We start from the raw sequence: 23,345 nt of genomic DNA on the forward strand, positions 1-23,345 counted from the left end.
TGAGATATCTGCCACTCTCCTCACTCTCCACCCTGCCCTTTCTCTTTCTGAATTTAACCATTTGGATCTTTTATCGGCAAAAGACCCATTTTCATTAAAACCCAGAAGTATGATTATTAAAACCATTTCCCCTCCAAGTGAAACCCTCTCTTTGCGAGAATTAGTTTCCTGATCCCAATTATTCACTTCTTTCAGCCCTGCAAATCACTTCCACAAAATCAACTGGGTAGGAACATCACTCCCGTGTCTGGACCCGTCCCTTCTCCAGACATAAGCTAGTTAGGGAAGCAAACCCATTAACCCCACAGAAGCTGAAGCTTTATTTTCACAACGAGGGAAAGAAAAAAGAGCCAACCCTGCAAAACTTTTCAAATGCAGTGGGGGTTAGTTGTGATTTTCAGATTTTGGCCAAATGTCCCATCTTTATACAAATCTAGACATCCACAACCCCTTTCCACTGCTACCCCCATTCCAGAATAGCCATTTTATTTATTTTTATTTTTATTTATTTATTTATGATAGTCACACAGAGAGAGAGAGAGAGAGGCAGAGACATAGGCAGAGGGAGAAGCAGGCTCCATGCACCGGGAGCCTGATGTGGGATTCGATCCCGGGTCTCCAGGATCGTGCCCTGGGCCAAAGGCGGGTGCCAAACCGCTGCGCCACCCAGGGATCCCCAGAATAGCCATTTTAGAACCAGCACTAGCCCAGTGGGAATCAGAGAGTGGAACCGTCGCCTGGAAAGACCCTGGAGGTCAACCAGCCCCACCACTTTGTTTGAAAAGAAAGGAATTCCCCCCAGAAGGCTGAATGACTTATATATAGCCATAGAAATATGTCACAGAAGAACCAAGCCAGAAAACAGCCAATTGGCTCTTTATCCAGTGCTCTGTATTGCTGTCTACCTTTCTCCTGTATTGGCAGAAGGGAAACAAAGAATAGTGAAGCCAGCCTCTGTGCCCTGTCCATCCCATCATCTCTTAATCATTAGCATTTTTCCAGAGAGAACAGTGCATGTTCTGTATGGGAACCAACACCCTCCCTTTCTAGGACCTTCTAGTCCTACAGCCACTGCTTGGGAGACGACCACCCCAATGTTCAGTAGGTTAGCAAGGCAATCCGGGAAGAGATTAAATTCTACACCATTGATCCTGGCTACCAGTGGTGACCAAAGGCCCCATAAGGAAGCATCCTGCTCCCCTTAGAGCCCAAGTCACCCAAGTAAACTGAGCCTGGCTCCCTAAGAGAGCCCCTTCCTTGCAAATATCAGAGGGTAGACCCGGATCTTACCAGCATCTCAGCCCAGGAACAGAGAGCTTCATGCACTCTGGGGCTTCATTCTGAACTGTATGTAAGAAATAACTAACAGGTTTAGCCGCCCTGTGCGGAAAGCGGGCAAGAGCAAGCCTGCCTGGTGGGATCCAGTCTTCCCTTTATAAACAGAAACTTTCTCAAGACTCTTTGTCTCCAGGTAATGATAGTTGGAGGGGGAGGGGATTTGAATAATTTTCTATGACTTAAGATAATTCATTTGAATAGTAGGTGGCTGCCCTTGAGGAGATGCAGTATAGAAGGAAGGCAATGACCACATTTTACCATTAACCTACCATAACAAACCATTTGGTTTTATATATATAATATATATATATCTCAATTTTTATACATATCCATATCTCAAAGTATGTTATATATGTGGTATGTTAAATATACATGTTTGGTGTGTATGTGAGACATGTGGTATATATGTGATTGATATACATATATTTGATTCAGATTGTTAAACTGATCTTTTTCGTTCAGAGACTAAAAACTGGCATCTGCAAGCCAAATCCAAGTTATTTTTCATTTGTGACTTTTGTTCCTCAAGATGATTCAATCACCAGTATTAAAAAACCAGGAGACTTCACATAAAAATTCTAGATGTCTGGGCTTTCTCTTAAAAAAAAAAAAAAAAAAAAAAGGAACCGCTGGCAGCACTGCACCTACATTCCAGCATAGCAACAAACATTTGAAACGAGAAGTGATGACCTCGGGTGGCAGAGCGGGGTTTACTGCAGACCCCACGCAACCCACTTACTCAGATGTAAAACCTGGCTCCTGTAGGCAATTGAGTTTGTACTCCTAGATCAGCCCAGGCGTCTGTTCAGAGTGGAAATTTATTTTTATGAAAAGATGCCAAAAGCATGACCCTTCACATTTTGAAACTCATCCATCCATGCAGTAAATATTTATTGAGTTATTCTATGTGCCAAATACTGGGCAAGGCCCTGCCTATACAACAGGGTGCAAAACTGGCTTGTTCTCTCTTCTCTCATAGTGTACACATTAGTGGGCATTTAAAAACTTCCCCCTTCTCCCTCACTTATGGGATGAAATGCAGCTGAGGGGGAAATCATCCATCGCCCCCCACCTTAACTACACTCTCACCTGCTCAGTTATGTAAGTTGGAGGTCATTCTTCCATGCTCAGCCTACTGCAGACATCTTGGCACACTGGCAGCTTCCTGATTTCTAAATAATGTAGTAGACAAGATGGATCGTCCAGGTTCCCAGCCTATGGGTGACGAAACAGAATCGGGAGAGGCCACTCATTCATGTTGTCGTTTAAGGTACATTTTTACAATTAAATTGTTCATTGGGAGGCGGTTGAATCATTCTGAATCACCACCAGGCAGTGTCTGTGAGATGATATCAAAAAATGAGTATGGAGTTCTTCGGAATCGAGGGACCTAAAACACTGGAGCATCAGGAATACCTACACTACTGGGCATCTGACGAGCAATGGCAGGATTTGAGGATTCACCTTTCTCTTTTGATCTTCCACTTTTTACATTTATTTTGGAGGCATTTTTTCCCCCTTTTAACACCGAGGCTCTGCCCGGTAGAAGGAGATGAGTTTCTGCCTGACACAATATGAATATCTAATGAGGGGAGAACCAAAGACAAGCCCTTTTGTTAAGGAATCCGTATCATCAAAGACTCAAATTGGCAGCTGATTGTTTTTATTTATTTCTGTAGGTTTAACATGACACCTGGAGACCATTTAAAATGTTACTTGGCGGTGAGAGCTCTGTGTTTAAAAATAACGCTCACCCAGTTGCCAAATCACTTTAGAGTCGGGTACAAATATTGAGACAAAAACCCCAGCTGTTATTGCTTTGGCTGCTAATTTGAGGTGTCAAATGAGAGCTCGCCTGCTATACGTCAGTGAATAAGGCCCCTTGTGAGATCATTATGTTTTCTAACAGTTGAGAGTAATGGACTAATCAGTGCGGCATCAGTTGGTTTCATTATATGCCCACACAATGGTTATGAGCTTTAATTTAAACGGTCCTCAGGGAGATCAAGGAAGTCAGTAATAGGCGGCACCCAGGATAGTCCTGGAGAGCAGGTAATGTGAGAGAGGCGGCTTCCCACCATCCTTTCCCCTCTCTCCCTCCATCCTTCTCATCCCTCCCATCCCTCCTACCCCTCCTATCCCATCTGCCCTCAGACACTCACCACCTGCCCCAAACAACCCAAACATGAGCTCTGCTTAAGAAGCAGATCTGTGCTCTTGGTGGTGCGGGGTATGCTTAAAAATTCCAACCAACCCATCCAACAGTAAGGGCGGCTTCTGGCAACGCTTAGACTTGTTAGCCAAACCTTGACCTCAGAAGGCTCTAAGAACCAATTGCCCTCTCTCCTGTGTAGCCTTTTCCACTGCTCTCTGTCTCTATACTGAGCTCTGTGTTCAGTGGACAAGAGGAGGGTCCAGTGATGCTACTGCCGTTGAGCAGCCTTGGCAGAGAGGCAGATACCATAGTCCCCGCCACACGGGAGCCTGGGAGGGCTGAGAGCAACACTAGCCTCTAGGACTCATCTCTGCCTTGGAAAAGACGTGGAAATTGGACAGCCAGCATCTGTCAGACAATCCTGGAAGAGGCAGTTTTGTGAAACAGTAAAAAAAAAAAAAATATATATATATATAGTCCCACTTCCCTATACTTGAACACTGGCTCTGCAACTTTATAGCTGTGGTCAGAGCAGAGTTCATTGATCTTTTGAGGCTCCAAAATGGAAAGGACTACCTCAGGATAATTAGGAGAATTAAATGAGATAATGTGTGAAAAGTGCTCAGCTCAGTGCCAGCCCATAGCTAATACTTAATAATTAGTATCAGTATTGTTATTGCTCTTACATATTTATTAGAAGATCTTGGCAAGCTCACCTTAAAGCAATAGTCTTCACTAGTCTTGCTGATTACAAGGCAGGGAGTTCACGGCAGAACCTATTCAGTTTAGATGTTCTCAAAGGATGCATCATTGTACATTCTTCCTGATTTCTGGAGTTTCCTAGAGCCTTCAGCCAAAGCAAAACTGCAAAGCTGGATGAAAGAGGCCTGGTTCAACCTTGATAGGAGGGGCATATTCAGGGGAGTTTCATCCTGAAATGACTGAGTCATTGAGTTGGGGAGAGATTCTGGGCTGGGGGAAAGTCTTCAGGATGCCTCCCTTAACCTCAGTGGGCATTTGGTGTGTGTTCTCCTGCAGCCAGGTCCACAAAGAGACACCACCTATACACATTATAATGGATTGAGCCAACAGCATGCACATTCCCAGGACCTAGGAGCATGAGGAGGGCCTGGTCATCAGCATAGGCCTTGATTCCTGGTGCCATGATGGCCATCGGTCAGCAGCCACCGCGCAAGACTGAGACAAGCCAGCCCTGCTCTGACATGTAAGCCAGAGAAGAGAGAAGGCACCCAAAGCATCCATAGTTTCATTCCTCTCTCCCTGTCTGAGCCAGCAAGAGAGAGAGGCAGAAGTGAGCCCTCAGTCCCTCCCTTTGAGTCCCTCCCTCCCACACACTGCCAGCATCCCCCTTTGCTTTTCATTCCCCATGCCAGCAGTTTAAATACATCCTACGGGTCCAGCCACAATATTTGCACTCAGCCGCTCTTGAGAAAACGCTGCTACCTACTTTGGTTTGTGTCTGCCTCTGCGAATTCAATATAGGCCCTGTTGGAGAAGTTACGTCTTCTGGGCTTAGAGTGCTGGCCACTGGACACTGGTGTCTGTAAGTATAAGTGAGCGCATCTCCAAGCTTACTTTAAAAGGCATTCTGGTGCCATGGCTGCTGATGACTCACCAAGAGTCTCCTTCCTGAAGATTGTTAAGGAGGAAGCCACGTTATGTACCTAGACTTAAGGAACAATCAACCTGCTTTGAGACTAGGCGAGGGATGAAGAGGCCAATATTCCAAGAGGGTTTATCCGACCCAAGAAGTCTGGATTCCCACAGGTGTGGAGGAGAAGAGGAGGGCTCAGAGAGTGTCCCAGGAAGGCTGGCATACTGGGAGTCTGCAGTGGCACTCACTGTGGATGCCTGGTTTTGCAATTATGTGATACATGCTCACAGATAATATTGCTGCATTAGAGCCAATTACATAGTGTTATGGACACACAACACGCAGATTACACCCAGAGCCAAGAAAGCACAGAGTGATAAAGCGATGGCCTAATCGGAGGAGACAGAGGGAAATGTCAGCCTTATTAAGGTTGCCAGGGTGGTGTGGCTGCAGCTGGACTTAGCTCCTCCAGATCAAAGATGGCTATCTTGAGGGATGTGAGGGAAAGCCACACTTCAGCACTCAGCAGAGGACAGTGGGGAGCCAGGAGCAGGTGCCAAGTTGGAGCTTTCCAAGGGTGATTACAGCTACCCCCATTGAGGGCTGTGTACTATTTCAGAGCTTGGGCCTCTTTCTAGGCAGGAAAACACCATGCCCTCCACAAAAGAGGCTTTCGGTCCCAGAGTCAGGAAGAAGGAGCCTATATAATGTCCTCTACACTTAGGTTAAAGGCTCTATTCTTAGACTTTTCTCTAGCTCAGTGGTTCTCAAACTTGAGGTTGCATGAGAATCCTGTGGAGGGTTCCTTAAAACACACAAGGCTGAGACCCCCCCCTCAGAGCCTCTGATTTAGTGGGTCTGGATGAAGATCCACAGGTGTGGAGGAGACCCACATGTCTAGCAAGTTCCCAGATGATGCTGCAGGTCTGGGGATCACACTTGGAGAGCCACTACCCAAGTTCATCCCATACCCAACCCAAGGTAAATTCACCTGCCATGTCATTTGACAGAGTCTTCTCTGTGGCTCTGATTTCATCATAGCATTATAGGTTCTGGAAGCAGTGGAACCGTGATGTAGGCCAGGAGTGTGGATTCTAGAGTTAGACCACCTACTTTGGATTCCTAGCTCTACCCGTTGCTACTTGGGCTTTCCTACCAGTGTTTTGAGAAGTTCTGACCTGATTTTCTCTTCTTATAGAGCAGTTATGCTCCTTGCCCAGCATATCACAGGTAATTACTGACAAGGACAAGACTGGAACCTCCCATTTCTAGAGCAACCAGGATTGGCAGACATATTCTATAAAAAGGCAGATGTCACTATTTTAGGTTATGCTAGTCCTATGGTCTCTGTTGCGTCTACTTAGCTGTCATAACACAGAAGCAGCAGCCATAGACAATACAAAAAACAGGCTGTATTGAATGTGATTTGACTTGTGGGCAGTAGTTTGTATCCCCTGGAACAGACCAGTATGTGCACAACTTCCTCACGTAGTCTTCATTACTGGGAAGCCTTTGTCTTGCCACAGTACCACGGTACTTAGCTGAGGAACACACAAGCACATTTTTTTTCAGGGTACTGAGGTTCTATTTGTGCTCTACAGGAGTAATAAGTTCACTAATCCCTTAGTGCTCAGGGGAAAAAAAGTTTAATGCCCTCCTTCTGGTGCTCACAATTGAGAGGATGGGATCCATTGGTAGAAGTAGCAATGTCCACGTGAATCATTTTAAAATGGAAAATGATTGGGATGCCTGGATGGCTCAGCTGTTGAGTGCCTTTGGCTCAGCGCATGATCCTGGGGTCTGGGATCGAGTCCCACATTGGGCTTCATGCGAGGAGCCTGCTTCTCCCTCTGCCTGTGTCTCTGCCTCTCTCTCTGTGTCTCTCGTGAATAAATAAAATCTTTAAAATAAGTAAGTAAGTAAATAAATAAATAAATAAAATAAAATGGAAAATGATCCTTTTTCACTAAGCATTTATGCCCTGATTATGGCAACACAGAAGAGTGATTGCATAGTATACAGGTCACACTTAGTCTCAATATCAATACAGTATAACGGGTAAGGGTTTTACAAAAAAGATATGGGAGGTAGGCAGATTGTCTTTAAATCTCATGGGATGGGGGGTGGCCTTATTTCTAGTTTATACTGAAATGCTGATTTAGTAACTTGTGATGGTGTAAAAATGGGGAGCACGGGGGTGGGGGCAGAGTAGTTCTGAAGTCTACGAATTAATTTAACCATGAGCTTGATCTTGGCACCTGATTGAAAATACTGAATTGGGAGCATTTATTTGGGGAAAACCCTCTGACCTGGGTGAATTGGGGTAAAGCATATTTTCTCAAAATATCTCCAAAGGAACAGAGCAGTGAAGTTGAAGCTAGACTGTGGAACTGGCAAAACTCCTCCAGGAGATGAAGGTAAATTAAACGAGGTGATGAGGTCACCACAGCTTACTCTGGGCCAGCCATCCAATGGTGGGTCATTGTCAAACCCAACCATTTATTTTCCTGGTTAATTTTCAAGGAAGTTTCTAGAACAAAGGACACTTGTGCAATTCTTTCTAGCTCTGGGTGCCAGGGTGGACATGACAGAGACTATCCATGCTAGGGTAACAAGCTTGCCCTGAAAACAGGAGGCCTGGGTAAGTTGGGAGAAATTGTGGTGTAAAGGAAGAACAGTGATTCCCAAATCCTCCAGGAACCCATGTGCAACCTTAGATGTCCCTTGCATGGCCTCAAATCACTCATCTATAAATTGAGGATAAGAATTCCAACCTCCCAAGTTCTACAAATATCAAATGAAGTGAATGTGAAAGCATATTGTAAACCATAAAATACTGAAGAAACATAAGCTAAAATAACAGCTGAGTGTTACTGAGCATAGCACATGAGCCAGGCCTCGTGCTCACAAGTATGCCTTCCATGCTTTGTTTCAGGGCATAGTAGTTGGCTGGATAATGCCCCTCTCTCTCTCTCTCTCTCAAAAAAAAAAAAAAAAAAAAAAAAAAAAAAAGTCTATATCTTTATCCCAGTAACTTAGGAAAGTTACCTTATATGGATGGCAAAAGGGACTTGGTAGATGTGACTAAGATAAGGATCCTAAGATGGGCAAGTTATCCTGGATCATCCAGTTAGGCTCCAAATGTCCTCACAAGGCTCCTCATAACAGAAAGGCAGGCCACAGTGAACAGTGGGAGTTATGATAGCAGAATTAGGCAGTCAGAGTATTGCAGGAAGGGACCATAGACCCAGGACAGACAGCAAAGGACAATGGAACACTCTCCTCCTGATGCCTCCAGAAGAAACATGGTCCCACAAACCCATTTTAGACTTCTGACTTCCAGACTGTGTTGCTTTAAGCACACAATTTTTAGTAATCTATTATCCTATCAGGAGACAACCAATCCAGGCATCATTTCTGGAGTCAGGCTTACCTCATCCATGAAATGGAGATGATAGCAAAAGCACCCACCTCATAGGGTATTTGCAGCAATTAAATGGGATGGTACAAGGAGAACCCTCAGCCCAGTGCCTGCCTGGCACACAATAAGCTCCCAGTTAATGTTGGCAATTATTAGTATCACTGTCTTTAATCGCCACAAAAGCTCTGTGAGATTGGTGCTATTATTATCTCCATGTTAAAAGAGGAAACCTAAAGAGATTAGGAAAACTTACTCATGGTTGCACAGGCTGTAAGTGGCAGAGCCAGAATCTGACTCAGGTCTCTGCCTTCCAGGCACATGCTCCCCATCTCTGCTCCACTGCATTGGGGTTATGACAACACCACCTCCACTGAAAGCTGGCAACTTAGAGGTGCAAGAACTAGATAGAGCACCGTACTCCATGCATGGGGACAAGCCACCAAGACTGGAGATCAAATAAATCTGGGTTTATTAGGGAAACAAAACCTGTAGCTGCCATGGAGAGCAGTATCCAAGAGGTTACCAGCCCTCTGACATCCCTGGGCTGGCCAGCCCCACACAGCAAATCATGAAAGTCTGAATACTGTGTTTAGTCATTTTGGTTCTGGAATAATTGCTATTATCGTAAATGTTTTATAGCCCTCATTACAGCTCACATTTAAATATCAGTGTAGTAATACATTAATAAGTCATAGCTGCCGGACTACTGCCGGATGCAGTTATAGTCGAGCCCTGCATATAACTGTACTGTGTATTCAGCTAAATTAGGGCTGGCTGTGAACTCAACCTGATGTGAGTGGCTGGGCATGGTTAGAAGGAAGTCTCTTTTCTGCAAAGGCTTCTTGCTTTTTGCCTTTGAGAGAGATAGTCAGATTTTTGTCTGGTAGTGAGTCCGTGACCTTAACGAGATATCCCCAAAGTATGGATTCTAGAACTCTGGAACCAATAGAGAGGGAAACAAAGGCATCATTTCTGCCCCAAAGAAATTCCTAATCTGATGGAGGACTGGAGGGCATAGTCCCCCCACACCCAGGAAGCTTCCTTCCAGCCTTGTCAGATGAGATACTCTGAAGGCTTCCTGGGTATATGGAGATAGGATGGATTAACATGCACTTTATAGAAAAGATAAACCACACGAAACAGAATGGCTGTGTAGGTTCAACTTCATAAAATTCCAGGTGTCTACACTGGAACATTGGTAAAGTATGGAAAAGGCAGAAGCAGTCAACAAATGTGGTCTGCACCATACTTGGTACATGTCCTCCAACATGTACTATACCACGTGTCCCATACCGTGTGCCTACAATGGTGCTAGACTCATGGTAAATATGGGAGAAGGGAGGGAGAAGTATTAGGTTCTGTGTCTTCAGGTAAACAGATTTCTGGCCTTATTAGCCAGATAAATGCTAAGTAGGCCATGGGGGCATTGAGGGATAGGCTGGGGCAAGGGGGTGTGGTCACTGGAATTCTGTGGTTGGGGGAGGCGGGGGCAGGGCAGAGAATCTGTGCAGGCCCTTCGGGTGCAGTGGGTATGGAGGCCACTGTGCTGGATGAAGCTGTATTTCTACTTCCGTGGAGGTTGGGGTGGGAGGGCAACAGGAATGATCAGGACAGTGCTAGATTCTCTCTACCAGTGTCAGTAAAATGGTAGCCCCGGTTTCCTGAGTATATACTGCCCACTAAGCCTTTTACCAGTCTGTGACATAGGTACAATTCCCTGCCTCATTCTGCCAATGAAGAACCTGTGTTTAAGAGATGCTGGTAATTTGCCCAAGATCAGACAACTAGAGTATATAGATTCAACTTGAATCATGTATGGACTAGGTCATGGGGCTGTAGTAATGCACAGGATAGAAAGTACTGGAGGACATTTTAAGACAAAGGTAATGTGTTTACCAAGAGCCAAAGACAAAAGAAGTCTGCTTAAGCAGTGAAGGCTTCCAAAGAAAGGCTTCTTCCTAGGCCAGTGGGGGCCCCTGGGAGGGCACGAGAGGATGAGCTAATGAGAAAATACTTCCAGAGTAAACCATCCATGTAGCATCCTGTGTTTGGGAGTATATGCAATGGGCAGAGCAGGGCAATTGGAGCAAGATAGTGCTTGATTCGAATCCCATCTCTCAAGCTTAGCAGCTGTGGGTCCCTGAAGAGTTAGATCCCGTCTCTGTAGCTCAGTTTCCCCATCTGTAGCATGAGGATAATGCCTACCTAACAGGGACATGCGTTACTAACCAAAATGACATGTGTCTGTTTTCTTCTCTCAAAAATGAGGACAGTAATATGCAACTTTAACTGTGATTGTGAGAATTAGAGATGCCATAATGAGGCACTAAGCACATATTAGGATTTCAGGAGGTGTTCTTATTGTTCCAAGTGGGTCCATGAGTACTGAGAGGGCAGCAGAGGCAAGGAAAGAGCCACCTGAAAAAAAGTGTCAGGTATTCTCTTATCTGGAGATCTGCCCCCTTGTCTCCAGCTGCTCTATAGCTGTTGGTTTATGATTCTTTTGCCAGTCACATCTGTCCTTCCCCCCACCTTCCAGAAATATCCTGGTCCTACCCCACCCCCTGTGCCATGCTACTTCCTTCTTAACCATTTCCCTTTTTCCTCTACCTTCACAGCACCCTCAACAACAACAACATTAGCCGCATCCTGGTCACTAGCTTCAACCACATGCCGAAGATTCGAACTCTGTAAGTAAAGATCTCTGCTTCCACCCTACCAACTCCCTGCCACACTCAGCCATAAGTGCAGCCCTCTGAATTGCAGGTGAAACCTATTGTGCTGACTCTGCATGTGGGTCCTAAAGCAAACACTGCCTCTTCCCACTAAGAGGTGTTAGCAACAAATGGAGGAGAAGCACCACAATGCCCTCCCTCCATGGTTCTGAACCTCCATTCCACAGTAGATAGATTCATTTCTCTTTACTCTGGGACACTGGCATTTGTCTCTGTGTTTTCCACCCTGATGGGAAGTTTATCAGTGTTATGTTGTCACAGAACATATAGAACCAGGACGTAATGATTACTATTTCTTAGCTAATGTCACGTGCCATTGGCAGTGCCATGCTTATGTTTTCCCCTCCGCTTTCAGTGGAGGAGTGGGAACCCTAGTCCCTCCTACTCCCATCCTCCTGGCCTACACCCAACACACTCCCCTGCTCCCTTGATGGTATCCTGATAGGATACAGGAGCTTGGTTCTTGACCTTTAATTTCGGGGGAGGCTCAAGCCTGCCTTTTCTGTGTGCTGGGAAAGCGAATCTCCCCACAACACCCCATACTGAGAGCAGTCTCCCCGACTTTAATACCTGGGGAGTTCCCTTCTCTTCTCAGCCAGAAACTCTTTTGTAAGTTTCTCTGCAAATGGACTCTGTTGGCCATTCCAAAGGGGTTCACGTTGATGGTTTTCTTGTGTTGGTGGAACCACATTGGTGTTTGCATTACAGTAATAGTGGAGAGCCAGCCCCCAAGAGCCTTCAGCTAAATACATATAGGGCCAAGGCAAAGAGCTGGAATTCCTGCTGTGCCCTTTGTTAGCTCTGGGACCTCTGTTCCTTCCTCTATAAATGGGGGTGATGATGAGGATCAGATGAGACTAGATATGTGGAGTGCCTGGCACAGAGTAGACAGTAAATAAATGATACTTACTGCTATCATTGCTCTATCCAGAAATCTGGGCTGAAAGTTCCAAGCAACCAGCTCATCGACGGCCCCTGAGCAATGTGGAATCCCCAGAGATTTAAAAATCTTTAGAGCAGTAGTTCCCAAAGTTGGGTCCCTAGACCCGCAGCATCAGCATCAGGGAATGAGATTAGACTCATGGAATCAGAATCTTGGGGGGTGTGGCCAGCCATTGGGTTTTAACAAGCCCTCCAGGAGATTTTGATGTTCCTGACATTTGGGAACCCCAGCATGAGGGAGAAAGTGACCTTATCTTGGGGACAGGGAATAAAGCAAAGACCAGTGAGGCACTGTCCAAGGAAATAGTATGGGGCACCCTAAGCAGACCTGAGTCTAAAGGTGAGCTCTGTCTGCCACTTACTCTGGGCAGGTTTCTTCATCTCTCTGCCCTGCAAAGGACAGTGAATTAATAAATGCTCATCTCACACTGTTGAGAGTAAAATATGCTAGCATGTAGGGGGGCTGTGCCCTTGACACATGCGAGTTATTATGAAGAATCTGAGTCCAGTGTTCATCATTACCCCTCATTTCTTCCCTTGATCCCTCATATGAGAGCACAACTTGACCAAGAAAATCTATCCTTTTCCTTTCCATTTAAACTGGATGGTGCACTAATGGAGAAACCATGAGGTCTTCAAAGACCTCTTCAAAGTGCACAGCAAGCCACGAATAAGCTACAGAGGAGCGTGCCCAGGGATGCTGGCCAAGAAGCTGACTGCAAGCCTCCAGAAGCAGTGTCTCCACCCTCTAGACAGGATGGTTGAGTAGAAGGAAAGGGGCCCTCGCCTGCGCAAACCCTCAGCCTGGCCCCTGGGGCTGCTCCTCTGTGATTTCAGCCTCCCCTCTTCTCCGTCTGGGAGCAGCAATCACAGAAGCTGGGCTGGGTCCACAGGATGGGGGCTGGGCGGGAGCGAGGTCTGGATCTCAGGTGCCTTGTTGGGCTGCCTCCAGTGGGAAAGGAGGGTGGAAGTTTCTTCTCCTTGTTTCTGTTGTCATCCTTCCCCATGGTCCTGAACACTCATCTGATGAGTTCAGATCAATCAATCAATCTCTTCTGTTCTCTTTTGCTCCATCCCCGCTGCCACTTTCTCTTTAGTTTAATTTCAGAGACGGCTCTGTACAGAACTCCCCAGGGACTTGCACTGACTAATCCCCCTTCACTGTAATTAAAGTGGGGGTGGGGGAGACGGGAGAAGGGGGGGAAGGGGAGCGAAGAGGAGAGAGGAAGGAAGTCATAAATGGGATTTCTAAAGGAAAGCTTTTATATTTAATTCAGAAAGCCACATTTTATAGAAAATGAACACTGACCCTCTCTAAAAGGATTTGCTGGAAATTTAATTTAGCGCCTGTGGCTAAAAGGCACCTTTTACAAATTGGCATTTGTATTCATTCACCTTATCTTCTGTGAAGGTGGTTTTGCCAACGTGGAATATGGTGTTTCCATCAGCAAAAGATTGCAGAAATACACGCAGGAACCACCTAGGCGCCTTGATGCCTTGGTGTCTGAGAAATGGTACCCTGTACAGAGACGGCTGCGGGTCGGGAGGAGACAGAAGTGTGGAGCTAGTCTCCTCACGATGTTAATAACTGCAGACGTTACTTTGGTGGTTAACGGTGTACAGGGCCTGGTGCTAAGCACTTCTTGCATCAGCCCTGGGGAGGAGGCACTGTTAGTATTCCCACTTTATAGATAGATCAGAACACTGAGGCCCCAAGTTAAATCACTGACCGAAGTCAGAGTCGGAGAACACAAAGCCAAAGTCAGATTTGGGCAGTTTGACATCAGAGCCTGAATTCATACCATTCAGCAGAAACAAAAGCAGAAGAGCCTGTTCCTGGTGAACCAAGGAAGGGGAAACCAGAGCTGCCACATGGCTGAAAGGCCCCTGGAGGCCGCCTTCCCCCAGGTCATTGCCATCCCAATTCACCAAAATTACGAAAAGTAATTAAAATCATTTTTCTTCTCACAAGGGGATTAGGAATACTCCCGGCAGTGTCTAGGCTCGTGTTTCATGATCCGTGTGATTACTTTTCTTTCAATATTAGTATTTGGGGTGATACTGCTCAGTTTGATATCCCAAACATGATATGAAAGGCTGAAGCTTAGAAGAATCTGTCCAGCTCAACCCTGCCAGCACTTCTGGTGGGTAAAATTCCAAGCTGGGGGAGTGGGGATGTGGATCTGAGCCTATCCACTGCCCTGGGCTTTTGACAGGAGCCTTCAGGTGGCTTCCACGTCAGTTTTGGTCACCTCTTTTCCATGGTCCCACTTGGAGGGGAAGAAATCCCTACAAAGGTGGGTGAAGGGTTAGGAACCATCTGTAGGAAGGTTAGGAAAAAAGGTAGCTTGGGGCTGACTGGCAGAGATTGAGAAAGAACAAACCTAATGTAATCTTCCAAAAGGAAAACCTCCAACGTTTTCGTTATCCCAGAAATTAATCAGCTTAATAAGGATCTGACTTACCTAAACCTCACTTTTGTCATTCCATTGATCTTTTACCCCGGATTGGAACTGATGGGAATTTGTCGACATTGACCTAGCATATGGGCACATGCTCAGTGCTTCATAGGAATCCCTGTTTGCTCAACTTCCATACGTCACTGCCAAAGAAGGCAACTGCCTTTCCTCATAGAAGCCAGACTCTCATTAGAAGGCTTTGATCCTCCTGATACACAAAAGTGCCCCAGCACCACAGCCTGTGCTGCCACTGCAGTCTACCTGTGCTCTATCTTGTCACTAAGACTGTCACTTCTCACTGTTGCCATTTTCCTAGTTAGCCTATATACCCAGTAGTCCATTCCTGGCCATAGAACCAACACCCCATCTCCTTTCTCTCCCCTTTCTCTCTCTCCCTCCACCTTCTCTCCCTCTTGTCTGTCTCTCTTTCTCTGTCTCTCTACAACTCATTGATAAGTCAGGAAACAAATTGTTTCCACTCATGCTGAAATTTCTCAAGAAGGCCCAGCATAGAAAAGGAATTCCCTCATCTCCTTCATGTTCTTCCCCTAGTTTAGGATCATGCCTCCCCTACCCTTGCCCACCTGCGGCACCTCTTTCTGAAGTACCAGATGAAGAGGGAGCAGAATAGGAGTCTGAGCTTTGAAACTCAAAGGGGAGAATTGCTTGGGGCCCATTACAGGCACAGTATCTTGGGCCTAGGAGCTTATGAAAATGTGTTCAACTTTAAAGTATAGGCTCTGAAATCCAAAAGAACATTTATGACATCAAAATTAATCATTTTGAAACAAAAATCATAAAAATCTTTTCGAATATTTTAGCAGAAAAAAAAGGTTACATTCTACATAGGTATGAGTTCATTTAGTTGATATGATGAACTCATATCAGATCAGGTCAGATATGATGAACTCTGGGACTTCCTGAGGCTGTCAAGGTCTCCCGTGGTCCTGGCCTGCCCAGGAATTGCACGCACACCATGGCAGGAAGGCTCTGCCGGCACACCCCTCAAGTTAGCTGCATGTGGCCGGTGTTGAGCAATGCCAACTTCATACTAATTGGAGTGTGGTCAAGAGCCCTTCAGTACTCTCTATTTCAGGCACGGAAGTAGCCCAAGCCACTGCTTCAAGCTGCTACTCAATATTAACCAACTTGACACAGAGTGCTTGAAAGTCCCAAGGTACTGCTGGCTGATTAGCAGGTCCAGGATTGGGCATTTGAAATTTGCATCATAAACCCAAGTGTATGATAAGCTGATGTGACTAAGACTTACCTACCACCATTTCTGATGATGTAGGGTTGTGGGGAATGTGGAAATCAGAAGCCGCTGATAGAGAAACCTTGGGGGAAAGAACCTGTAGAAGCCCCCCAGACATCTTTAGTTTACCCCCCCAATTAATGGAAAGTAAATTCAAGCCATTTAATCAGATGGGATTCCTTTCGGAAGTAGAACATACAGATCCCTCTAGCAATTGTTAATCATTCAGAGGCAAGAAATTGATCTGGAATCACAGCTACTAGAAGGGGAAAGTCAGAGTCCTGGAACTGGTTGGAGGGTTCTTCCCAGGGGCACCTGAACAAGAATAGCAAATACACCTGGTGGAATTTAACTTGGGAAGAAGGGAGCACTGTGGAGACATTGCTGTGGGCTGCAGGAGTCTGGAATGGGCAGTTCCTTATTTAGGCGGGAGCGGGTGGAGAGAAGACACATCCTTCCAAAAAGACCCTTTCCCACATGCCCTGCTCACTGGGCTAGTGCACACAAGCCCACCGGCATTCCCTGGGAGAGAGGGTTCATTCACTGTGTGTGTGTGTTCGGCAGGGGTCGGGGTGGGGGGAATGAAGGTCTTGGCCACAGTGCCACTATAGACTGAGACATTGAACTTGAGGAGCTGTTTCAAGCCATCTGGAACCCAGGCTAACTACAGTACTGAAATTTGCAACCAAGTCACCTCTTTGGAAGTTTGACTCGGAACCATCGCTTTAGTAATGTCACTCTCCTCTTCCTACATGCTGAGGCTTTCTTGAGTGAGAAAGAAGAGGGTGGAATTGCTATTAAGAAATAAGGACTTGCTCAGAACCCCAGAGGCATCCGTTGGATGTGGCCTGCATGTGAAGATAACAGTCATTTGTGGTTTGGCAATAAAAGGGCTGAGGCTCCTGTGGTAACTCACTAGTGCAGAGGGAAATGCTTCCCTGGGCTCCTGAGGATTGTCACGCTGGGCTAAGAGGCACAGAGGTCTGGCTTGCTCTGTTCACTTCATGCTGTGACAGTGTCTTACCTCTGTCCCTCCCTCCCCCAGGCGCCTCCACTCCAATCACCTGTACTGTGACTGCCACCTGGCCTGGCTCTCGGATTGGTTGCGACAGCGGCGGACAATTGGCCAGTTCACCCTCTGCATGGCTCCAGTGCACCTGAGGGGCTTCAACGTGGCGGATGTGCAGAAGAAGGAGTATGTATGCCCAGGTGAGCCTGCCCCACCCCCCTTCGCTCCATACTGTAACTCACCCAGCCCCGAGCCCTCCCTGACACGGGCATGAACCCATGCCCAGCCCAGAGCTTGGCAGGGAATCTTAATATGTTCCCCAACACTCCATTGTCACTTAGACTCGGGGGTGCCCCAAAGGGTTCTGAGAAAGAAGCCTTTGTCATCTAGTAAAGGAAAATGCTCAAGGAGGTAATGAATCCCTTTCTGTTAAGCATGATTGTCCATTGATGCTAAGAAACTTAACATGTGTTAAGTACATTGTTTAGCATTTCCTAAACGCATACCTATTGTCTAATTGCTCATAGAAATTGAAAGACAAGTTAATGGAGGCGATGGGTTCAGCCTGCTTAGCTGGAAACCCTAGCTCTGCCCCCCTAGTAGTGTCTGACTTTGGCAAGTCACCACATGTCTGCAAAATGGAAAAATCATAGTACATAACTCAAGGGATGGGTGGGAGGATTAAATGAAATAGTGCATATAAAGCTCTTAGCATAATGCAGAGCACTTGGTAAGAGCTAATAAGTGGAGCTTAATTATTATAGTTTAGTGGGCCCACAAAATGTGCTGAGCAAACATAAGAGTTTGATCTGCGGGTAATTGAAGTGTAATAGAAGCACAGATTGTCTACGTAGTATAGACAACAGAACTGGGCACAGACATAACGGGAGGTGTCACAGATCTCCAGGGTTGGGAGGTGGCTGAGTGACCCGAGGAAGTCTTCCCAGAGGATGTAGTGGCTTTTAAACCGAGTCCTCAATTTCAAGCTTGCTTATTTGTTTTTCCTTTTCATTGACACCCTCCACTCCCACCCACTCCCTCTTTCCAGTAGCAGAGAAGTAGAGCTGATCCCTGAATTTCCTCAAAAACAGAAAGTATTCGATTGAGGAGTTTCCCACAGAGGTGTTCCTGATTTCTAGAAACCCAGTGCCAGAACTGGGGCCTGGTGGCCTCTGGCTGGTCTTAGGGGTCGGCCTGCAGGAAGGAGGAAGGACAGGGGGCTCAGCACTGGTGTGGCTGTTGCTGTTTTCGGAATTGAAGATTGCCTGAGCCCCGCGTGTGCTGCAGGGTGCCCCAATCCAGCCAGCAGTGCAAACTGGCCCCCTTCTGCTCTTAGGCTGCATTTATGCCACGGAAGACTTTTTTTTTCTTTTTAATTCAACTTCATCTCACTCCCTACCACTCTCTCTTGTCATGTTACTACTTCATCAAGTTATTTATTATCCAAAAACATTTTAACATGTCTCAGAGCAGTACCTTAATAATTTCCTATAGACGCCCACTTAGAAATCACTTCCTGTCAAACACATATAATAAAACCGTTTATCACACAGGCACCAAACTCACATATAGTGACTATAATTACAGTAATTATTAGGCAAAGAGTACAATATCGGCATAAGTGCCAGTGAAAGAAATAATTATAGAGTGCAGGAGTCATCCAAGAGCTAGTGAGAAAAACTAATTAGAGAGAATGTTAAAACACATCATTATAGGTGGGTGCCAGGCTTCATGCTCTGCACGAACACAAGTACCGCTCCATCAGTAAAGCACCTGCCCATCAAAGGAGTGGTGACTTGCTTACCCAGTAGCAGTCAGGATCCAAACCCCAGGGAATAAGGCTGACCCTCCTACGTCCTAGAAGTCCTAGTGCCCTCAAATCTCCCTGTGTTGAAAAAGCCAGATCTAGCAGGCAGTTTAGTAGTTAAATAGGATCATCCCTATCACCTCCCCTGTTTATATCAATGTAGCCCAGGGCTTGTCGTGATCCCTATCACTTTCTAATATGAAGCCAGGTGTTTTCTGAGGGTCCACAGACTGGATGTGAATGTGCTGTTAATCTCCAATTCCACACTGGAAATTTAAGAGAGTGACATCTTGGAACCCCTATGCAAAAGGCATTCCTTGATGCTTTCCAGGCTTTCATATATAAAAAACAGAATGCTGTACAGGAGGTTGCTTTCTGCAAAGGTCCAAGTTGGATATAACGGATGGCTGAATTGGATATCCCTAAAGAATGAAGCACTACAACTATCAGTGGGGTACAAGTGGACCACCCCCTCCAGAGAGGAGATTTAACCTCTTTAATAACTGTTAAAGGGAGTTTGTGAGGCTCTGTTCAAGGAATGCCAGAGAAAGCCATGTGGAACAAGACTCAGGCTGTGTGCATTCAGGAGGTCAACGAGGAGGGCTGTTGTACCGCACTGACTGTCCCCCCGACACACACCCTGCCATACAGGGTGCAGGCTCTACCCGGGGCAGAGCCCACAAGGCATCCGCATGAGGCTGTTTTGTATGAATCTGATCACACCAGATATACACTGTAAAACTCTCTGTGTTCCCTGTTCAAGCGCTTCCTCCTGGTAACTTGCAGGAAGAGGACTTCAGTCGAGAAAGGCAGGAGTCAGAACATCTCTGTAAAGACAGAGGTCATCTGCTCAAGAAAAAAAAAAAAAGGGCACCAATTAAGCCTTCCCTGCGTGTAGCTTCATCACTGGTGGCCCCTGTCAGGAAAGCATCAGAAAACCTCCCTGGGCCCTTAGGCCCTTAAACCGTATCAAAAAATTCACTAAACACATGACTCCAGAGACAGGAAAGAGTTTTATCTCCCTCAGCCTGTGAGGGCCGTGGCTGCTCAAGTCCCTGATATCTCCCTGTGAATTAAATCCAGCCGGCTGGAGCCAGGCCTCTTCTCCCCAGAAGTCCTGGCTATGGGCTCCTTTCACTCCAGCTAACCCAGAAATTTGCTAGCAGCACACTTGGACGAAATTCATGTCCTCTGTCAACTTACCTTTCCAATTGAAGGTATTTATTTTCTTCCTCTAGGGAGACACATGAGAATTGTAGTGTCCCATCCAATGGGTGAGAGACTACATTTTCTTTTTTTAGTGACGTTTTTCTACAGTATACAAGTCGGACTGCTTGGTTTCCTTCAGCCATTGCTACAAGGATTTCTCTATCAACTCTTCTTGTTTTAAAGAGAAAGGTTAGGGCCCTAGGATAAGAAAAGTTTGTGGTCCCTGGTTCTTGTTACCTGAACCAGACTGGGACTTTTTTGAGTTCATGATAACAGATCAAAGAAGAAGTTCTATCTTGGGCATTACTTGACTCACATGAGTTGCAGGTTTTGTGGTGTATGTTGGGGCTTAAGGTCTAGGGTTTCCCTTCCATGCATCAATTTTCTGGTGCCTTAATCTGCAAAAGTTGCTACTTGTCACAATTTGTAATTCAAGGGTATGAGTTAACTGTTTGACCTCTTGAGTCAACTATTTCTTTCCTTTAAATATCTTTTTTTTAATTTTTTTTAATTTTTTTTATTTTTTTTATTTATTTATGATAGTCACAGAGAGAGAGAGAGAGGCAGAGACACAGGCAGAGGGAGAAGCAGGCTCCATGCACCGGGAGCCTGACGTGGGATTCGATCCCAGGTCTCCAGGATCGCGCCCTGGGCCAAAGGCAGGCGCTAAACCACTGCGCCACCCAGGGATCCCTCCTTTAAATATCTTTGTCTTCATTGGTTTGTCCACCTATGTCACACTTATCTGCCTGTACCCTTTGAGTGTGAGCTATCCTTAAGATCAGTCTTGTCTCCTAGCACTAAGGGCTCACATTAGACATTTTTCAAGTGCCCCAGTGCCTAGAACAATACTTGCTTCTAAAAGCCTCTCAAGAAGCCTTTCCTCATTTATTATTAAAAATGAAATAGGCATATCTCCCTGGAAACAAGAAACTTTCCCCTTCTTCTCCTTTTTTTTTTTTTTTTTTTTTTTTTAAATTTCGGACTAGTTACTAAGTATAAAGATAATTAAGGTAAGCCATGACTAGCTGCCCATCTCCTTAGGAGGTTTTAATTAAAACACCATAATTGGACATTGCAAGAATGAGATTATTAGGTTTATTTAGCCATTCCTAAAATTATCATGCCTCTGGTATTTAAATCACGTTCATTTATATTCTCATCATAATTGCTCAAGCCCCATTGTCATTGCAGTCTGTTGTTGGCTTTTGAAAGGCCAGAGGCCAACAGGGATGCTTAATTTGAACGCTGGAATTAATTTATTTCCACATGCTCACAAGGCCATTGGATTTTTCAGTTCTGGGCACTCTGCTGGGTGGAATTCCCTTTAAAGACAGAAAGAAAAAAAAAAAAGATAAAAAAGGAAAAATAATAAAGACAGAAAGAAAGAAACACAGCTCTAACAAGAGTGTCCCACCATCCCCAGCGAGCTTACACAATCTGTGTCTTGGCCACTGAGCCTCCCCGTCCTACCTCCTGAGAGTCCCAAGCTCTGATGGTTTTCAATGTCATGGCAATAAAGAGAGGCATTTGATATCTTTTTGGTAGAGGAGAATGGTATAAAGAACACTGGGCCAAATTTTAGAACTTTGTTGTTCACCAGCTCCACGATCTTGAACAGTTTGCTTGACCTCCCTATTCTTCCCTTTCCTCATCGGTGTAATGGAAATTATAATAATAATAGAACCTACGTCATGGGTTTTGCTAGAATCAAGTGAGATCACACATGCAGAGCACTTGATGCAGTATCTGGCACATAGGAAGCATTCCATAAGCATGAGCTGCTATTAGAGAATGACGTTCTTAGTTCAGCCACCATTGGGTCCCTGGGCAAGTACTCTCCCCCCAAGGGATGGTCTCCTTACCATTTCCATGACCCTTTCTAGGTCAGAAGTTTGGTGACTTGCCCCATTCATTTGGGCACAGTAGTTAGGACTTTCCATTTTTGACATGATGCCAAATAGAAGAACAAAGCTAAAGATGTGGCTGGACAGGAGTTGGTCTCGCTGGTCATCACTCCTGCTTCTCTCTCCCACTGGAGGGGGTGTTGTACAGTCAGCAGAGACAGGGTGATGTGCCAGTCGTCACAGGCACCTCCCCATGACAGGTCTAGCTGGGGACTCATTCCTGCTCTCCTGCTCATTGAGGGCACCTGCTTCAGCTGCGAACCAGCAGCTTGATGACCAGGGAGGAGCAAGCAAGGGCCAGCCCCCTGGTTGCCCCATGCTCTGCCCTGCCCTCCCTCAAGACATCAGGCCCCGGTCCTGGGAGTCAGGAGACATCAGAAGGCAGGACATCTCCGTTTCCTCCTTGTGTGGCATGGAGGTGGCTCTGGTTCCAAACGAAATTCCTGAGCTGAAGTGGTGATTTGGAAAGGGGAGACAGCCCCCGAGGGGAGATGGGTACTTGGCCTGTACCCCTGTCTCCCTGTTCTGGATAAGAACTTCCTTCCCCCTCAGGGCAGCAACAGTTTCATCCCGCTGAAAGAGTTCCCAGAGCACATAGCTTGGGCACCCATTCAAAAACAAAGAGCAAGTCCACATGCACTCCAAGTTTATCACAAAACATCTCTGAACAGAGATTACGGGGGTCCTGTGTGCCAGTCAATCACCACACCCTGATTGAAACTAATTTCTCTGCCAGGAAGAGAAAGAGGTGGTACCAGCAGGCAGGCTTGCTCAGGGACAGTGAACATTCGCAGGCCCCACAGGCACATGCTCTAGGGCAGGACTGCATTCGTGGAGGCAGACACAGGCCCAAGCTGGTCCCCTCCCTTCAAAGATGGGCGGAGACTCCTTCCGCCCACCTCAGAACACTCCTGTTCCCATTCCTCTCTGCTTCTCAGCTTGGACAGTACTCATAGAATTTCCTGGGTAGGAAGATGGGTGTGTCCTCACTTTGTTCCCCTTGGAAATCCACTGTCACCTGCATCACACTATGACTCTCCACATGTGTGGACAGGAAAGGCTACGAGGGAGGGATTTGCTGACAGAGCTAAGCAGAGTGCCTGGGACACCCTTACCTGTGCAGGTGAGCGAGGCTCAGAGGGAGCCCCGGGAGACCAGGCAGAGGGCCTTCGCAGGCACTGAGCTGTGGTGGGAAGACCTGAGCTTCAGGCATGAAAGTCCCATACCCCCATAGCCGCTCTGTCCCTCCACACTATGGCCATCCTATCAACCGGAGCCCGGGGCACTCAGAACTCCCGGGGGCCTCCCCTCAGGGCCCGTTAGCCCCCACTCTGCCTGGCTTCTAGACCAACTCCATTCATGTATTCATCCTTTCACTCAGCTGAGATGTGTTCACTGAGTTCACGTTTCATGTCTTAGCCGTGTTTTAGGTACTGGGGATGTAACAGGGAGGAGCAAGTCAGCCAAGCTCACTGCCCTTGTAGGATTCCCGG

At 46.3% G+C, this 23,345-nt stretch overlaps 1 protein-coding gene across 1 annotated transcript in view; it reads left to right on the forward strand.

Annotated features, from left to right (window-relative positions):
* The window catches only part of SLIT3 (slit guidance ligand 3), a 598,525-nt gene that overhangs the window by 447,243 nt on the left and 127,937 nt on the right, over window positions 1–23,345 (forward strand). The window contains exons 7-8 of the mRNA XM_049109434.1: window positions 11,148–11,219; window positions 16,966–17,129. Of these exons, the coding sequence (XP_048965391.1) occupies window positions 11,148–11,219; window positions 16,966–17,129 (236 nt within the window). The remainder of the gene's footprint in view (window positions 1–11,147; window positions 11,220–16,965; window positions 17,130–23,345) is intronic.

This window comes from Canis lupus, chromosome 4, assembly GCF_003254725.2.
Source record: "Canis lupus dingo isolate Sandy chromosome 4, ASM325472v2, whole genome shotgun sequence".
NCBI classification, from domain to species: domain Eukaryota; kingdom Metazoa; phylum Chordata; class Mammalia; order Carnivora; family Canidae; genus Canis; species Canis lupus.